The sequence below is a fragment of the Balaenoptera borealis genome (assembly GCF_965194805.1).
Source record: "Balaenoptera borealis genome assembly, chromosome: 15".
Classification (NCBI taxonomy): domain Eukaryota; kingdom Metazoa; phylum Chordata; class Mammalia; order Artiodactyla; family Balaenopteridae; genus Balaenoptera; species Balaenoptera borealis.
The window spans coordinates 91,079,207-91,096,401 of NC_138871.1; the positions used below are offsets into that span (position 1 = coordinate 91,079,207).

Sequence of the window (17,195 nt, forward strand, 5' to 3'; positions counted from 1 at the left end):
CTTCAGGGCGCTTAAATCCCCGTGCAGACATTGCAGCTAAACTGGAAACAATGAAACATTTTTCAAGTTTTTTTTTTGAAACATACTTACTATTTTGGCTGTTTTTGTTTTTGTTTGGTGGCAGATGTCCAACACCAAGGTGTGATGGGAGTGGTCATGTGACTGGTAATTACGCCTCACATAGAAGGTGTGCCTTCATTTTTCTCATGGTGGATTCTGTCTTTTCAATTTATTGTTTTCAGCTTACCTCAACAATGCTGTCCAAGTACAAACGTTGAATTATGTGTCACCCCTTTAAGTGCTATATGTTGACCTTCAAAAGCATGCTAATTGACGTGTTGTATAATGTCTTTTATTTTGAAACAAACTACCTGAATTTGGAAAATGACTTACAAACATTGAGACAAAAGAGCACAAATATTTGGATCTTATTTTTTAAAGTTTCTGGAAAGACCTGTTTCCTTAAATTTCTATGTAAACGTGAATTAGTTAATTATACCAACAAAATTCAATATACAGCACTTGCCCCATCGCTTTTCTGCATTCAACTTTTTAATTTCAGTTTTATGTTGTGTTTGTTCGGGAACGTAAGCTGGGCCTCGGGGCTACTCACCTGACTCTTCCGCCCTGTCTTACAGTCTGTCGGGCTGCCCGCTGGCTGACAAAAGCATTCGAAGTATGCTGGCCACCAGCTCACAAGAACTCAAGTAAGATTTAACGAAAATCCTTCTCTTTCTAAAATCTGTTCACTTGGTAGTAACAAAAAGGACGTGTCGTTTGAAAAGAAAAAATGTCTTTAAAAAGCCACCTGTGTGCGTCAGCGCCTCAATTCAGCACACATGACTGGTCTTCAGGATTTTAGTCACTTCTCTGGACAATCCATCTGCCTTTTCCCTCTCATTTACCTCCAGCTTTTTCATATCGTATCCTTCTTCTATCTTGAATTTTCTAAAGCATAGGTATTTTCTCTCCAGATATGCATGCACGTGGAAGGGAAGTTTTACAGAGTTACTCAGACTTTTAGGAAGTGATTGATCGTAATGTAAAAAGTCAAAAGTTGATTTCTTAAAAGTCAGTAGTTAATATGATCACTTTAAAAATGGATATTTAAATAGCGCGAATGACAAAAACCCACCATGACAGTAGCTAATTCCTTCAGTATACCGTGGTTATAGCTAATGAGACTCTTTAGGGCAGTGATAACTCACAGTTAACTAAGGCTTTTACCAATGACAGACAACACGGCCCTCTCTCTCCTCTCAGCCTGTAATTTTCTGTCTTTTCAGCATGAATCTGGTCAGCTACATTTACACCACCAGACTAAGGGTTTTCTTCTTTGTGTGTGTGTGTGTGTGTATATATATATATACACACATGTATATATACACATATATATACATACACACACACATACATATGCACATATATACATCCATATTCAGTTACTAGACAGGTTTTGGAAGAAGTCAGTCCAAGCCATAGACAGCAGATTAAGACCTTTGGTCATCCAGTTAGAATGGATATTCAGGTGTCTGTAAGGAAAGAAGGGCAAGACTTGAACATTCCACAACATAATGAGAACCAAGATTCCCAAATAACTGTTTTTAATTACCTGCCTGTTACAAAAATCATCACGTCAACTTGCTCGGCTTCCATTTTGTTTGGAAATGGCTTTATTTCCAATGCAGAGAAAATTCTGTTTTCAGACCCTGTTGGATTCCTTTCCCAAGGACCCCGCCCTGTGCTCCCACTCCCTCGAGACAGACCAGGGCGTCCGCAGAGTGCGGGCTCTGTTTCACACTGTGTCGTTTTTTACAGGATCCCCGTCCGGGGCCCTAGCGCCATAGATCACCTGCTCATGTTCAGTGACCTACTGAACTAGCCCTTCCGGCCCGAGACCCTGGGAGCTCTCTTCATGGCGTGTAAACACCAGGAGGTCGCCCTCTTACTTAACGGCTGTAAAGTCTGTAGCCGTCCTCGTGGTGCCTGACGGACAAATAGCTTTTAGAACCTCAAACGGACAGAATTAGCAAGAACCACCCAGGCCGCTGTGTTAAGACCTCCTTTTTCTCTGGCTTGAAACCATACTCCCCTCACGATCAAAACGTGGTTAACTGCGCTTGGAACTTGGCTAACATCAGAACATGGCAACTTCCCTTTGACTCTCTTGATGAGGAATGCTTTGCCATCTCCAGTTCCAACAGGCCTGCTGTAAACAGGGAAACAGCCTGTGGACGACTTGCATCTAGTGTGGCTTCTCCTTGGTGGTCTCCAGACCCCAGAGACCAGAGTAGGCTTCTGATGGGTCTGGTTTTCATGGCTTTGCATCCTCTGACTTTGGGCTTGGAAGGCTGTGTTGATCTGAAGTCCCAGGCAGACCTGCTTCTCCTCCGGTGTTGGCACTTTCTTCTTGTCGTGTCTTCTTGGAAGATGGTGTGACGGTCCGCACCATCTGCATCTTCAGAGTGGTGTCCGAGTGCCCTTCACATCCTCCTGGGCGGTGTCGGGCCGTCTGTTCCCTCCTCCCTCCCTCCTCCTGGGGGTGGGGGTGGGAGGCGAGTATCTTCCAGAGGGCGATGGCCTCTCCTGATTTACACTGATCTAAAGGCCACAGTCACCTGTAACTTGTCTTTGCAGCAAGTGAATCCCACTTCAATTGACCCTTTTTCTGGGAAATCCAAACTTGACAAATTTTCTGAAATGATTTAAGAATGGATCTTCAAAACTAGGGATTTCACTTACATGTCTACTATAAATAGTCTGATATTTAAGTGACCATTTTTACTTGATGATAAGTCTTTCTCAACTGAGGAAACCATATATTTTAATGTGGTTTTTTTCCTTTAATCTTTTAATTGATGACACCCCTCCATCCATGGCTTTTTCATGCGGGTCACAAAGGCTTTCCTGGGCACAGGAGCAGAGATGAATCCCTTTAGGATTTGCAACTGCTTTCTCTAGAATAATTCATGCATGTGCCCTTTTCAATAGCTGATTCTTTACATACGTATTTTAAAAGCTTTGGTCAATTCCCGCCGCACAGCCTCTTGCCTGATTGAGAGAGCCCTTGTGTGATGCAGTGATCTCCACTTCTTCATAGAGACACCTTAGGAAGTGGGTCCCAATTGCCTCAAAAATTTTTCTCACTTCTGCATCAGCTAAGAAATAGAATCTCCTGGGAATGTTCCTCTTGTCACTTCTGATGTTGAATTTTGTTAGTTGGCCGTTAACAGGACATTCTTGATCTCAGACAGACGAGTTTTGCCAGATACACTCTGGGTCTTGGGTCCTCCATCCTCTTAAACTTCCTGAGATAAGACCTTGCTCCATTCTCATCCAGAACAGCACACGTGGGGTAGTCTTAAAAAGAAGCCGATCGTGTTGTCGAATTATGTACAATATGTAAACTGAACCTGTATTAAAATGTAATGTGTTCGTGAATATCATTCAGTCTCTGCAACTATTGCTTTCTTGTCCCTGGTCCGTCTGGCGTAGAAAACAGGTTGGTGGCTGGGTCAGAGGCAGGTGACAGCACTGGGGGAGGGAGCCCCAGAGGCAGGCGAGGGGACCCGAGATGACCGCGACCCAGGGCCCCGAGACTAGCAGACCCTCCCAGGCTGATGCTTCTGACGCTACATAGATGCGCAGGAGCCGCCCCCCCCCCCCCGAGGACACCTGACTGTGACGTTCATTGAGACCCCAGGCCAGGAAAAAAAAAAGAATAAAATTGTCCAAATGAATGTGATTTTTTTGGTGAGGACTCTGCCTAACATGAGGGAAGTTTCTTCTCTAAAAGTTTCATTGGCTAAGATCCCCTGAAAGTAGCAACTTGAAAGAACTTGCAAATCACATCACATCATCCTCAGCCTATTTTTTTTTTTTTTTTAAGAAACCACACCCTCCCAGCCAGAAATTCTCTTTCCTACTTCCAGATGCGAGATCAGCACAGACACGGGGGTGATGTAGGTGCTTTAGCCACCTCCATGACCAGTTTAAACCGATGAAAAACTGATTTCAATCAGAGGCAATTAGCTCTAAACACAGGCCCCCAAATTGCCTTCCATTTATACTCAGTTGGCCACATTTAGATTCTCCCTTGTTATTCCTGTCTTTGTCTTTTAGAACCAGAATCCCTGTGGTTAATGAGGGTCCTTGCAGGAGAAGGAATTGTCCATCCCTGGTTCTCTTTACTTCTTCACCTTTGAACTTTGATTTAATCCTCCTGGTGGGGGTGGGGTCCTCCTTTGGGTTCTCTGACATTTAAAAAGTTCTCGTGTGTTCTGTCTTTCCGAGGCATGTCTCCCAGGTATTTTCACCTTAGACATAGAGGAATTTTAACCACATACTCAAAAAACCTTGTTTAAAACCTGGTTACATTTATTTAAATCAAAGAATTAAAATTTTGAACTTAGGCCACGATATGACTTTTCTCTAAGGGCTCCTTATTTGTAGAATTTCCGAGGGCTTCTTTCTTCAGCTATGCACGTCGCGCTGGCGTTGGGAGGAGTATTTACCAGGGTCTATGCACGTCGTGCTGGCGTTGGGAGGAGTATTTACCAGGGTCCAATACAGCTTCACTCCACCCACAGCTTCCACTGTTTCGAGTGCAGGAAGTTCACCCACTTTCACTGCACACCAGGTTCTGAGAACTAATCCTCATTTCCATCATCTTCCGCCTTCCCGGTTCACAGTAGTAAATCCGGGGGACTTTGTGAGTTACAACTGCCGTGTTCTGAGGGCTGTGGCCTTCACGGAGGACGTGTCTCCGCGTGGAAGGATGTGTGGACCCCTCTGTACAGTTAACTCCTTACGGCAGAAGTTATCCTGAGGTTCTGGCCCTCACGTTGGGGGAGGCACGTGATATGTGATCTTTCACTTCAAGGAGTACCCCTCGGACGCCCTCCTTTCAGTTAGAAAATCATTTTATTCTGCAGCAGCAGGGCCACCTGAGCACACCTGGTGCATACGTGTGAGTGTCTGTGGGGGAGAAGGGCGCCAGCCTCAGGCATATGGGGCGCATGTCACACCATAGGCACGACCTGCTGGGACCCGGTGAGCGATGCACACCCGAGATTTAGTCGAGGCTCGGAGCCTCCTCTGCGCGCCTGGCCCTTGAGAAGGTGGGGGGCTTGGACCCACCTCGCAGATGTGCAAACTGAGTCCGGGCAGTGGGCAGCTCAGTCAGTAAGTGGCCGTCACCACACTTGGCCCAAGCGCCTTTTCCACACTTCATGCTACCGTTTCAAAATTAGTATCCCTTTAGGGGTGTTGGTTTTCGATGGAGAATTAAAGGTTTATGCTTAACTACATAAAAATACAAATTCCGAGTTTCTTTCTCTGAAGCGTTTAGCTTTAGGTCTCATGCAGTGTTTTCTCATAACCCACACACAGGGCTAAACAGGGGATTGGGTCCTGTGAAGTTAAACTTCCAGGTGCGACATGACCATCAGTCGTAGAAAACTGTTCACAGGGGTTTTGTCATCCCCAGGAAGAATCTCGTCCCACAATTTCTATTTCAACATCTGTAAAATATTGATAAAGTTTGCGCTGCGGCATTTTTCTAAAAATACCCTAAGAAATACAGCTTGCAGCAGATAGATTTTCATTTAACCATAAGTAGGGTCAATTTAAAATAAGTCCCATATAGGAAATTTAGGGGAGCACAATATAGGAAAACTTCTACAATAAGGATGTTTGAGGGTAACTCCAGTTATACACACACACACACACAGACACTCACGACGCACACACACACATGCTCATGCACTCACACACACACACATGCTCACACAAACACACACACTCACACAGTCACACACTGACACTCTCACAGTCACACAGTGACACACTCTCACACTGACACACACACACACAGTCACCCACTCTCACAGACACACTCTCACACACGTGCACACACTCACTCTCACACACACACCCACGCACACACACTCACATACACTCTCACACTCACACACAACACTCTCACACTCACGCACACACTAACACACTCTCACACAACACACTCACTCTCACACACGCACTCACACTCATGCACACACACACACGCACAAGCACTCAAACACACTCACACTCCAACGAATGAATGCACAAACATATAGTGAATGAAGCAATGCCTCATGGCTCAGGCTTGGGTTCACTGAGTTTCTTATTAAGGGAGGGTTCGTGGGGAAAGCCTGGGTTCTTCTCTCTGTTTCTGGAACAGGTGGACTTAGCCACGTAGCATCATAGGGCCCACCTCCCTGGATGCTGGCCCAGCTGCCAAGTGTCATTGGGTCCTTTGCTGTTGTAACTGGATCCGCCAGGAACCTCCCTTCCTGCTTCTTCTCTTTCTAATAGCCGGCATTAGACTCACATTATTTAAATCCCTTCTTTTAATATTTATTTATTTATGTATTTGGTTGCGCTGGGTCTTAGTTGCCGCAGGTGTGCTCCTTAGTTGTGACTCCAGGGCTCCTTTGCTGCGGCTTGCGGGCTCCTTAGTTGTGGCATGTGAACTCTTAGTTGCGGCATGTGGGATCTAGTTCCCTGACCAGGGATCAAACCCGGACCCCCTGCATTGGGATCATGGAGTCTTAACCACTGCGCCACCAGGGAAGTCCCTAGACCCAGATTATTAAGGGAGAGTTCCAGGGGTTTGAGTTTGGGGTTATGTTTTAATCACCTTTAACCATATTCATATGCAAATCAACCAAAAACAAAACAAAGCAATAAAAAAGAAAAACGTTGATATTTCATTTATTTTATAAAGGGATCTGTGCTTTACAAAAGCATCCGTAGAGTTCTCTGGCAGTATTTGAATGCAGTCTAGGTGTGTTTGTCTTTGGTTTGTTTATTCTCCACCATCTTCCAGGTTTGGGTGCAGGTTATGAGGAAGTTTGCAGAGTGAAAAACCAGACTTCGGTCATCAAAGAAAGGCACGGGTGTAGGAGGGAAGTTGACTAATCAAGACACAGCTGTGTATCAATAAACTCTTTGTGCAAAACAAAACACAGAGACCGGCCTCTCCCGTCAGAGGGGCGTCAAGTCCTCATCTGTGAAATGGGAGAGTCCTGGTACCCGGCTCACTGTAGACGTTCAGCTAGTGTCATCGTCACCACGGCAACACACACAAGTCCCACAGCGCGTGTTAAACTGCTGGGTTTTGTGACAACATTAAGCAGAATTCAAAGGAGGAAAATGTAAGCGTTAGTTTAACGTTTACTTAGTGGCTTCTGTGACCTCCCTGAAATAAGGAGAACTTTAATTCACTCCAAAATCTTCTGAGCCTCTGGCTTTGGAGGACTTTATAGCAAGTCCTTTAATTTAGAAAGAAAAGTAAAGAGAAGAAAGACACCGCAGCAGTTACATCCGTTGGAACCCCGGGGGTGGGCGGTGATTGCAGACAGGGGTGCCTGTGTGCTGGGCTCTCCCTGCCATGTTTCTGCAGTGCCTGTGCGTACGTGTGTGCATGTGTGCGTGTGTGCACGTGTGTGTGAGTGTATGCAGGTGTGCACGTGTTCATCTGTAGGCCAGCACAGGTGTTCTCACGTCTGGCTGTCGCATCAGCGTGTGGGCAGCATTCTGCTGCCCCGGGCATCATTTACGTCCCTCTGTGCTCACATCCCCTCAGTAAAGAGGGATGTTCTGCAAAGTCCCTGAGCTTCGAGTTGGAAGCAAAAATCGGGAGAGGGCATCTCCCGGAAAACCATAAACGGAGCTGTTTCATTCTTTCGTTTTAAAAACTTGTACTCCGCGCCCAGAGATGAGACACCATTTCTGCCCTCAAGGCACCATGGCCAGTCCCGTGCCGGGCATCTTGGGAGGCAGACCATCGGGGTTGGGGGGCGGCTGGGGAGCAGAGGTCGTGGGCCGGGGCCTGAGCGCAGCTGGTCCAGGCGCGGGCAGCAGACAGACGCACCAAGGCCGGGAGGAGGCCGTGCGGTCGGGGCCGCGGAGGGGCAAGCGAGGGGCCGGGCAGAGCCGGCTGCGGGGAGGATGGTCCGGGCAGGGGACCGGAGCCCCGAGCTCCGAGCCCCGCTCAGCGGGGATGGGGGTGGAAGCAGAGGGGAGCCAGCCGTCCGGGCCGAAGCAAGGCTCATTGCAGGCGGTCTGTCATACCGAGCACTGCCCCACGGGAAGGTGCCTTGGCTTGGCCCCCTGCGCTCTTAGGGATCCCTTCTCTCCTCAGAATGAGGGATTTGCTGGGCGGGCCGAAAGGCTGCCCTAAAATCTGGGCTTCGTCGGCTCGTAGAAACTGAATGTTTAAGTTGTTCGTTGGTGCTTCATCACCCAAACTAAATGAAACACGATGAATGTGGACCAGAATCCCGACCCACTGCCAGCCAAGTCACAAACTAATTGAAGTCTTGTGTGACAGCTCTGTGGGTCGAGCCGTCCTCCTCAGGGCTCCTGGTCGAGGGGCTTCACTGCAGCAACCCCTGCTCCCCGCCCCTGGAGAGGCAGCGTCCTGTTTTGTTAACTCAGGTGTGGAGTCAGCTGGCATCCGTGTTTCATTTCACCTTCAACCTGCCTTACTTGCTGTCTTCTGGGCTAAACCAATCTCTCCTGTCACCTGAACAGTCCATACACTGGCCATTTAAAGACCAGCTGGCAGTGGCCACTGTATCTGACCTGAGAGGAAGGAGCCCAAGCTCTCCCGGGGAGGGGGCTGAATTTCTAACTTAAAGCTGACCTTGAGGTTTTCATGTTTTTTATTGTGACAAACTTGGGGAAGGTTTTAAATCCAGAACAGGGCCATGAAAAAGACCTTCCTTACGAAACATTTCTTAGCATTCCATCCCTCTGTTTGGAAATGGTGAAATTTTAATACAGATACCAGACAGTGCAGAATGATACTATTTCTAAATAAATAGAACACAATTTGTCATCTAATCCAAGCTAAAATAATCCACCTAATACAAACTATTTGAAAATGACTCTTTGGATAAATTTATTTTTTAACTGCAAAATTACTTTCCTTTTTACAATTAAGAATATAAAACATACAGCATATTTGGTGCATGTGAGCAGAAGGAAAAAAATATTTTCCTTACAATTTTAAATACTGCCATTTTAAAGGTATTTTAGATGTATGTACATATGTATTTAAATATGCTGTATGTCAATGTGTAAACACACACTTATGTGAATACATGTATTTTGTTGCCTGTGTTGTCAGGCCAGGATTCAAAGCCAGACACATGGCCCTTCATAAAACATGTTGAATTGGCTGAGTCTTCTTCATGCATTACATCTAGTTAAGTTTGGCCTTTCCTAATTATTGGGAATCTGGTCCCATTTTCATTTCATTCTGGGCTCCTCTGGGGCAATTCTGACAAATGGCCTTCCTTCAAGCTCAGCGGCCGGTCATCACCCCAGCCCTGAGCTACAGGAGAAGCTGCTTCTGTGAGGAGATGAAGGTCTGACCAGTCAGGAGCAGGTTACGTTGGCCTTTAATTGTAAATTTGACGTTTTATTCCCGTAAACGCTTCACTCATTTATAGTTCCCTGGAGCAAAATGAGCGAAACTGGAAATAAAGTAGATGTTCCCTTTGGGAAATTATCAGCAAGGATTTTGGAGGGCATTTTTTCCTAGCAATTTCAGGAAAGAGAACCATCCTCTTCGGGTTTCTTTCTTGATTGGAAAGACCGGCTCTGAGCGGGTGAAGGGGGCGTTTGATGGGCCAAGGAGGGCCAGGGAGCCGAGCTCGTAAGGAGCAATCCCACCTGTCTGTGCATTTGACCCGTCTGTGTATGTAACGTATCTGTGTACTTGTCCCTAAACATGATCCCTGGTCTTCCAGGAGCCACAGTTCAAGGAAAATCACATCCCTTCTATTCTATTCTCTCTTTTTTGCATTTTTACAAAGAGAGACGTGTTCCAGACACCTGTGGATTCTGCTTAGTTGTCTCCAGGTGGTCCAGGTGCTTAATCCTGTTCTCTGTCCACAATAATCCTGCTACCTTCAAAGAGAATTAGAGAATATTGTGATCGTAGAGAGAGATGAGCACTCCCACCCTTACCTGACCTTTTTAAGGAAAAAAAAAAATTAAGTGCAAATAATTTCTTAATAATCAAAATGAAAATGTGATCTGGCTTTACAAAATGAGTTTCTACACTTACACGACTGTCCAGCAGAACTTTCTGGGGTGATGGGGGTGTCCAGGAGGGCAGCCTGAGCCACACGTGGCTCCTGAGCGCGTGAGGCCACTGGGGCTGAGGAACGCATTTCTAATTGCACTTCGTTTTATTAATTCAGATTTAAATAGCCACACTGTCAAGCGGACATCCTTAGTGGACGGTGCCACATAGAACCTTAGACTTCATGGATGCTGTTCGTCATATATAGTTTTACTACATTTTAATACACATTCAGGAATATTTTAGTCCTACAACTGAAAAGTTCATGATTTTTTTAGCGTCTGTGTCCTCAACATTTTTGTTATATTATTAAGCCATTGACAGATAGGTTAGCCCTTTTATATTTACATGCTGTCCTCTTTTTAATTTAATACCATTTATAGACAGGTTAAAGCTAAATATTATATAAGCTTCACAGTGTGTTTTCAGAATAGAATATTTGCATGTTACACCAAAACCTCATTGTTTTGGACCATTCGGGCAGTATTCAATACAAGGTAGTGGAGAGCCTCTGTTATGTTATTTTAAAAATACGTTTGACTTTTTTTACTTTCAAACTTGTACAGAAATTCAAATCTAGTTAAGCAGGTGTCACCAAAGAGAGCTCCTTAGGCCCCCTAAGGACTAAATAAGCCTGGCTTATAATTAGCATATGCATTATTAATACTTGGAGTATCGAAGTTGTTAGAAGCCTGCTCTCCATTAGTAGCTGGAATACTTCTCTTTCAAGCTGGCTTATGCCCTTAATTAGCCTACCTGCGGGGAAAGCTGCTCCACAGAAGTGACCTTCAGCCCCTCCCCATCCCAATTACCATTAGCGGCTGGATCCTGAGGATGCCACCACAATGTACGGTGCACAGTCTGGGGCTCAAATTGGTGGCTTGTTTAGCTCGCTTTCAACCCCAGGGCCACAGAGAGCAGGTCCATCTTGGCCTCCGCGCGACAGGGCCACGCACCTCCCTGCTCTGTGCCCCCGCCACGGGCACGTGAATAGCGGCTTCGCATCGCCTCTGCTCTTGTCCTCCTGTGGGCAGGTAGTGGTGGTGCTTTACTACACGCCTGCCTTCTGTTGAGATGAATTGCACTGTGATATGCAATCGCCCATCGCTGGCACGTGTAAGGGGGCTCTTGGCGAAGAAGGGGGGAGTGTGATTTTAACAAGACCAGGGCATTTTTAAATGGCGTTTTTGGAAACAAAGCTACTAAAAGCTCCAAAAATTGAGGAAGTGGGGGCAGAAAAGTTATGTATAATCTCATCTCTCTGATAAATATTATTTATTATTAATTATATCATTAATCACGTCCCTTGAGGATCCTGAAGCCCGCTTCCTTGTGTACTGTGTAGGTCATGGAATCTCTAACAGCTGCATAATATTCCTGGGTGGCAGGGGGTGTTTCTGTAGCTTCCCTCTTGACCTGGAATGATGAGCAAACACAGACCCAAGCCCGGAACGCGGGCGGCTGGCACGTGCACGGTCCCCCAGGGCCTCGGCCTCGTGAGCCGACAAGGGCGTCTCCGCACAGTTAGGACCTCGGGTGGATCGTAGACGGGACAGGACGGGACCCTGTGAAGCGAGGGGATGAGCTCTGCGCGTACACGGCTCGCTTTACAGACCCGACGGCTCCCGTAGCTGAGCCTGAAACAAGGACGACAGGCTAAGGGCGGGTGTTCTTCCTGGGGTCTGCGTGTAAACCCCCGTGTGCGGGGAAACAGCAGGAGCGCGGCCCCCGCATGCTGGCAGGGACACCCGGGGGGCCGAGGAGGGACAGCCAGGGGAAGGTTCCAGAACGTGAAGCAGAGCGTCAGGGGTCAGATCCCATCGGGCCTGCAGGACCTGGCAGGACTCTGGTCTCCACTCTGAGGGGGCTGGGCTTCGGCGCGGCAGAGACATCACCTGACAGCTTCCACTCATCGCCCCAGTTCCTGCCAAGAGGACGGCTTGCGGGACCGCGAGGAGGTCAGGAGGGCCCACTGGGAGGCCTTGGCGACCGTCTGGGTTGGCGATGATCCCACAGGCGAGGTCACGAGCAAAGCCGGCTGCAGGAGCGGTCAGAATCTGGAGGTTCTGCCAGAGGAACGCGATGTGGCCTGAGTGTGAAAGCATGAGCGCCACCCAAAGGTGCCCCAGAACCTGCACTTTCCGAAAACAGGAGGACCCTGCGGGGGAGTCGGGGGGGGGGCGGGGGGTGCAGGCTGTCGAGGGTTGGACGTCCTAGGCGGTCAGGAGAGGGTCGTGTGAGCAGCCGCAGAGTTCAGGAGAGACGGGGGCTGGAAACCTGGATGCGGAGGTCGTCAACATACACAGGCGTCTAAAGCTGCTCAACTAGAAGAATGAATCACCAGGAGTGAGTGTCGGCGGAGAAGACAAGGACCAGGACCACAGCCCAGCCTCTGGGTCTCCTGCTTTAACTCAGTGGGAGGAGCCCCGGGGTAACCTGGAAATGGAAGTTATCACAAAACTTCCAAGTCCCGTCACAAATACGTTCCCTCCAATGTCTGGCAGGCCCCTTTCATCCCAATAGAACGGGGCAGCACCAAGGATTTCCCACTTACTGACGGTGGCAGCCAGCCCACAGATCTCACCATGGGCTGTGTTTGGACGGAACGACATTTCAAAAAGGAAATAGTATATCTGACTTGTGAAGATAGTGTAACCATTGGGGGACTATTTAAACGTGACTGTGATGATGCGCTTTTTCTTAACACATTGTCAGAGCGACAGGACCTCCATCGGGGTAGGCGCCTCACCTGCCCACTTTCCCCTGACGCTCACTCTTCTTGCCGGGCTCCTTGGATAAGTCAGGCCGAGGCTGAACAGATGCCCTGGGAGAAGGTTGGGAAAGTGTGAAAACGAGGGTCTTTCGGAGAAGTTGGTTCCGGCGATGATCTGATTATCGAATGGTGCTGCTTCCCCTCTTGCCGTGAGGATCACATCCACACTTAAGGCGGGTGACCCCCAGCTCTGCGTCGGGCAGGGAGGGAGGACGGTGAGGCTGGGTGTACTTGCATGGGAGACTAGCCTTGGTTTCACCTTGAACGTAGATTTGCAGACTGTTTCACCTTGAGGCTTAAAGATGGCTTGAGAGATCCTGAGATGCATATTTCTTAATTCTTCAAATAACTGTCTACAATGTATGCATACTTCATGGTACAAGAACTTTCTTGTGCCCTCCCCCTCTTGGCCCTTTGCAAAGCAGGCACGTCCCCTTGAGAGGACCTTCCTTGACCCTCCTCTCGATCCAAATCTGCCCTGTCTACAGGAGCCCAGCCATAGAGCCAGGTCAGCCCTTCACTGAGCTGGCTAATCCCCTCACCTGGGCTTAGATCCCACACCCACGACGCCGGCGCCCTGGCTCCTTTCTGCAGACATCATGTTCCATCTTACGCTGTGGCTGTGTGGTCACCTGGACCCGGCACAGAGCAGAGGTTCCTGAGGGCACCCCTCGGGGCTTCAGCATCCAGCTCCCCCTCAACAGCACTTTGCCCTGTGCTCGGAACCCAAGCCACTGAGTAAATCATTCAACGAATCAGAACAAGTTGACTTGTACAACACAGCCCCGTAAGGAGCCCATGAATTCTGCAGGGAGAACTGCGGAGGGAAAGCAGTGGGGTCTGCAGGCAGGTCAGCCAGGTGACCTTGGGCAGATGCGGCCACGTCTCTGAGCCCCAGGCCTCCACCGTGGAGGGAGGGGATTCGGCCAGCTGACCTGGAAGGTTCCGGTGACTTCGGAAACACTGTTGCCCTGGGTGCAAAGGAGGCAGCGGCGGCGGGCGAGCTCTATGAGGTCACCTCTGTACAGGGGACAGAGCTGCATGTGGGTGGCATCAGCGGCAGGGCCGTGTGCAGGTGAAAGCCTGGTGGCACGTGCCTGGTGCGGCTCTGGACGCGTTCTGCTGCCGGACACACGCGGTGTCTCCTGCACCAGGACGGTGATTTCCGAGTGAATAAGGAGGAAAGACATACCTTCTTGGCCGCTGGATGGGAAGCTGGGGAGGAAGTGGCATCACCGTCCAGCGGGAGGCCGAGCTGCCCGTCAGCTGTGCCCTGAGCCCTGCGCAGACTCGCAGCGTCCTTGTGGGGCGGGGGCAGGGGTGCGTGCGGAGGACGAGAGCTAGGCCCGGCCAGCACTGGCCACAGGTCAGTGGAGCTGGAGGCCCTGAGCACACCTCTGAAAAGGGGAAGAAGAAACACTTCTCTCTCCCGACCGCCAGACCACTTAGTCTGCAGCGAGGAGGGGCGCAGACAACCCCTTTACAGCTGGGGACCTAAGACTGATGGGAAGGGATAGCATGCATCTTTCCACGTCTACCCACCCCACGTTTAAAAGTTGTCTAAGAAAAAGACAGTGGGTTTTACCTGTTTTCAAGACATGGCTGTTTGTGGAAGGCAGTGAGATGCTTATCCTCTCGCCGGGGGAATCGGGCGCCTCCCGTGGTTCCCCCCCCCCACCTCCTCCCTCCTGACTGTAGCTTCTCTCTTCCTGCAAAGCCCCCTCATAGACCCCATCCCCTCTGCCATCTCTGGCCATCCCTGGCGGTCCCTCTCCAGCACCTGTGACATGTGTTAGATTGAAGAGATTTGTCCTTTCCGAGACTTTCAGTGCGTACATTTTTAGGCCGTATAACTTTGGGTATGCTCTCTTCTCCAAAGTTTTTGACTCCCAAGGAATGTGTATCTATTCGTTGGACTTTCCGTTTTTGTTTGTTTGTTTTAAAATTGAATGGGCTGTGTTTTCAGTTTAGCTCCCTCACCGCATGGGGTCAGGGCTCCCTGGGGGCCCCAGGCAGGTGGGCTCAGAAGGGCTGGGCTGGGGGCAAGCACAGCACCTGGGACGGGGCCCGGGTCACACTCGGCACTGGACATGTCCTTGGTGAAGTTAAGTGAACTTCAGTCATTTTTGCTGCTTCTGGCCTTTCAAGGGGAGGTCTGTTTCGGCTCAGCCGCGCCTTCCTGTCAAAATCATCCCGCAGTGACTTGGTCACGCTCTGTCCGTATACTTGGGGTCTTTGCCTTCTCTCTCAGGTGTTTCTGCTTTTCTCCCCATGTCACGTCATGACAAGATTTTTTCGCCCTTAAAAATGCCTGTCTCTGGCTTTTAGTTCCTCGGGGCTATCAAATGGAGCCAGTTTTTAAGTTAAGTAGAAATAATTTAAAATCTTGTTTATTGCTTCATTGTGAGTATTCGAGGCCTGTCGATTAACTGCTTTCTTTGGAAAACCCTTTTAAAAGCCCAGGCGGGATATTCGAGTTGCACTGATAAAGGCCCCTCAAATACCGGGAGACATCTTCACACCTTCGGGTTTTCACAAGTGCGACCTAAGAAGGGCAGTAAGCATCGAGAGGTGACCTCCTCCCACCTCTGGGTGGTCCCGGGAGCCCTTCCGGGGACTCAGGAGCAGGGCCAGGGCTTAGCGGCGAGGACCCCCGGCAGGCCTCCTGGTTCCAGGGCCCAGCCCTGCCGCCCACCACAGGGTGACCTCTCCCGTCTACATCCAGAGCCGGGCAATGCGGACAGCCGCCTGATGGTTCACGGTAAGGACGAGACGGGCTTCTGTCTGTAGAGGTCTCAGGACAGCGCCGGCTCCCAGAGTAAAGCGAGAGGAGTTTCTTCATGAAGGACTGAGGTCTGAGAGGAAACAGGAAAGCAGGAATGGCCCATGGGGGCCTGGTGGGCCAGGCCAAGGGCGTCTCCGCAGACGTGAGGCCAGCTGGGTTGGGGGTAGGGGAGGTCAGGGGAAAGAAGACAAAGATAATCAACCCCCAAAGTCTGACCCAATTCCAGCAACAAATGAATGAAATGGAACCTCTTTTGTTTGAAATTCCAACAACCAAGATCAAAATATTTCAAAGATGAAAGGATTCCATTTTCCTAATATGTCTTTTTCTCTCTCTTGTCTAATATGGTATTATTTTAAAATGCTCATATCAGACTTGCAAATCAGGTTTAAAATCATCAAATAAAAATGTCCATCAGCCCATCAAACTCACATCAGATCTCATCCCCCTTACTAATTTCACTCTCTTCTCCCCACTTTCTGAATTCTAAAACATTTTCCCAACTGGCATATTTTGATCATCTTTTTCTCTGTCATTTTTTTTATTTTTCAATCTGCCTTGAATACTTGCTTCAGTTCCCTTGCCTTTTTTGGAAGACATGTGTTTTAAGATGAGCACATGGTGGAAACAGAGGCATTTTTATTCCCTGGGCATCGTTGTGGGTCAGAACAGTGCCAGAGATATCGAGAAACCCTCTCTTTTTCCTCTCCCCGTTTCGTAGATCTAAAGCAGACTAGACCCCGATGTCCTACGCAGTCTAGTCTACAACAGATAGCATTTCACCTTTCCTAGTTACATGCTGGCTCCAGCTGGGTGAGGCTGCACCCACGTCCCCTGGACTAGTTCTCAGCCAGTGTATCATGGACCGTGCTGTAGTTTTTCCACAAATACCTCATCTCATGCAAACCCATTTTGATTCTTCCTGAGCTTCTGTCTCAGGCGTGACCTTCAGGGAGCCTTTGATGCTAACTTCCTGGTATCAGAAATGATAGCCTTGCTTTACATCTCAAGTCCTCTTATACTTCACAGCATCTTATACTTTCTGGCACTTGAGTTCTTTCCAAAGGCTCTGCTGTCATTTCATCTGCACAACCGATGATCTCAGCATCCATGGCGGCCCTGAGAAGCTGAAGGCAGACAAGGCAGGCAGCTGCTTTCAGGGCGCAAGGCCGGCGGTGCGTCTGGGCCAGGAGGGGGGAAAAGGACTTGGGGCCACAGAACGTCAGTTCAGATCCTTTATTCTGTCTAGCTGCGTGGTCTTCAGTGAGTTGATTAAACTTCTGACATTCAGTTTTCTTATCTAGAAAAAGTGAAGGTAACGTCTTCCGCCGACCTCACAGGACGCGTGTGTGGGCCCCCCGAGGTCATGCTGCGTCTGGTGCTGGTGCAAGGCTGGGGGTGCTGAGCTCAGCAGAGGCGGGGCGCTCACGACCTTCCTACAGGGCAGGGCATAGGGGGCAGGGAGGCTGAGCGACCTTCCCAGAATCACAAGGAGA

General features: G+C 49.0%; 1 protein-coding gene across 16 annotated transcripts in view; it reads left to right on the forward strand.

The window, feature by feature from the left end:
* Positions 1 to 17,195, forward strand: part of MYT1L (myelin transcription factor 1 like) — a 417,355-nt gene that overhangs the window by 346,197 nt on the left and 53,963 nt on the right. For 8 of the 16 annotated variants that reach the window (XM_082357086.1, XM_082357077.1, XM_082357080.1 and 5 more), the window contains 2 exons: positions 125 to 187; positions 639 to 707. In XM_082357086.1, coding sequence (XP_082213212.1) covers positions 125 to 187; positions 639 to 707 — 132 coding nt within the window. The remainder of the gene's footprint in view (positions 1 to 124; positions 188 to 638; positions 708 to 17,195) is intronic. The other 8 variants (XM_082357078.1, XM_082357090.1, XM_082357091.1 and 5 more) reach the window with 1 other exon arrangement.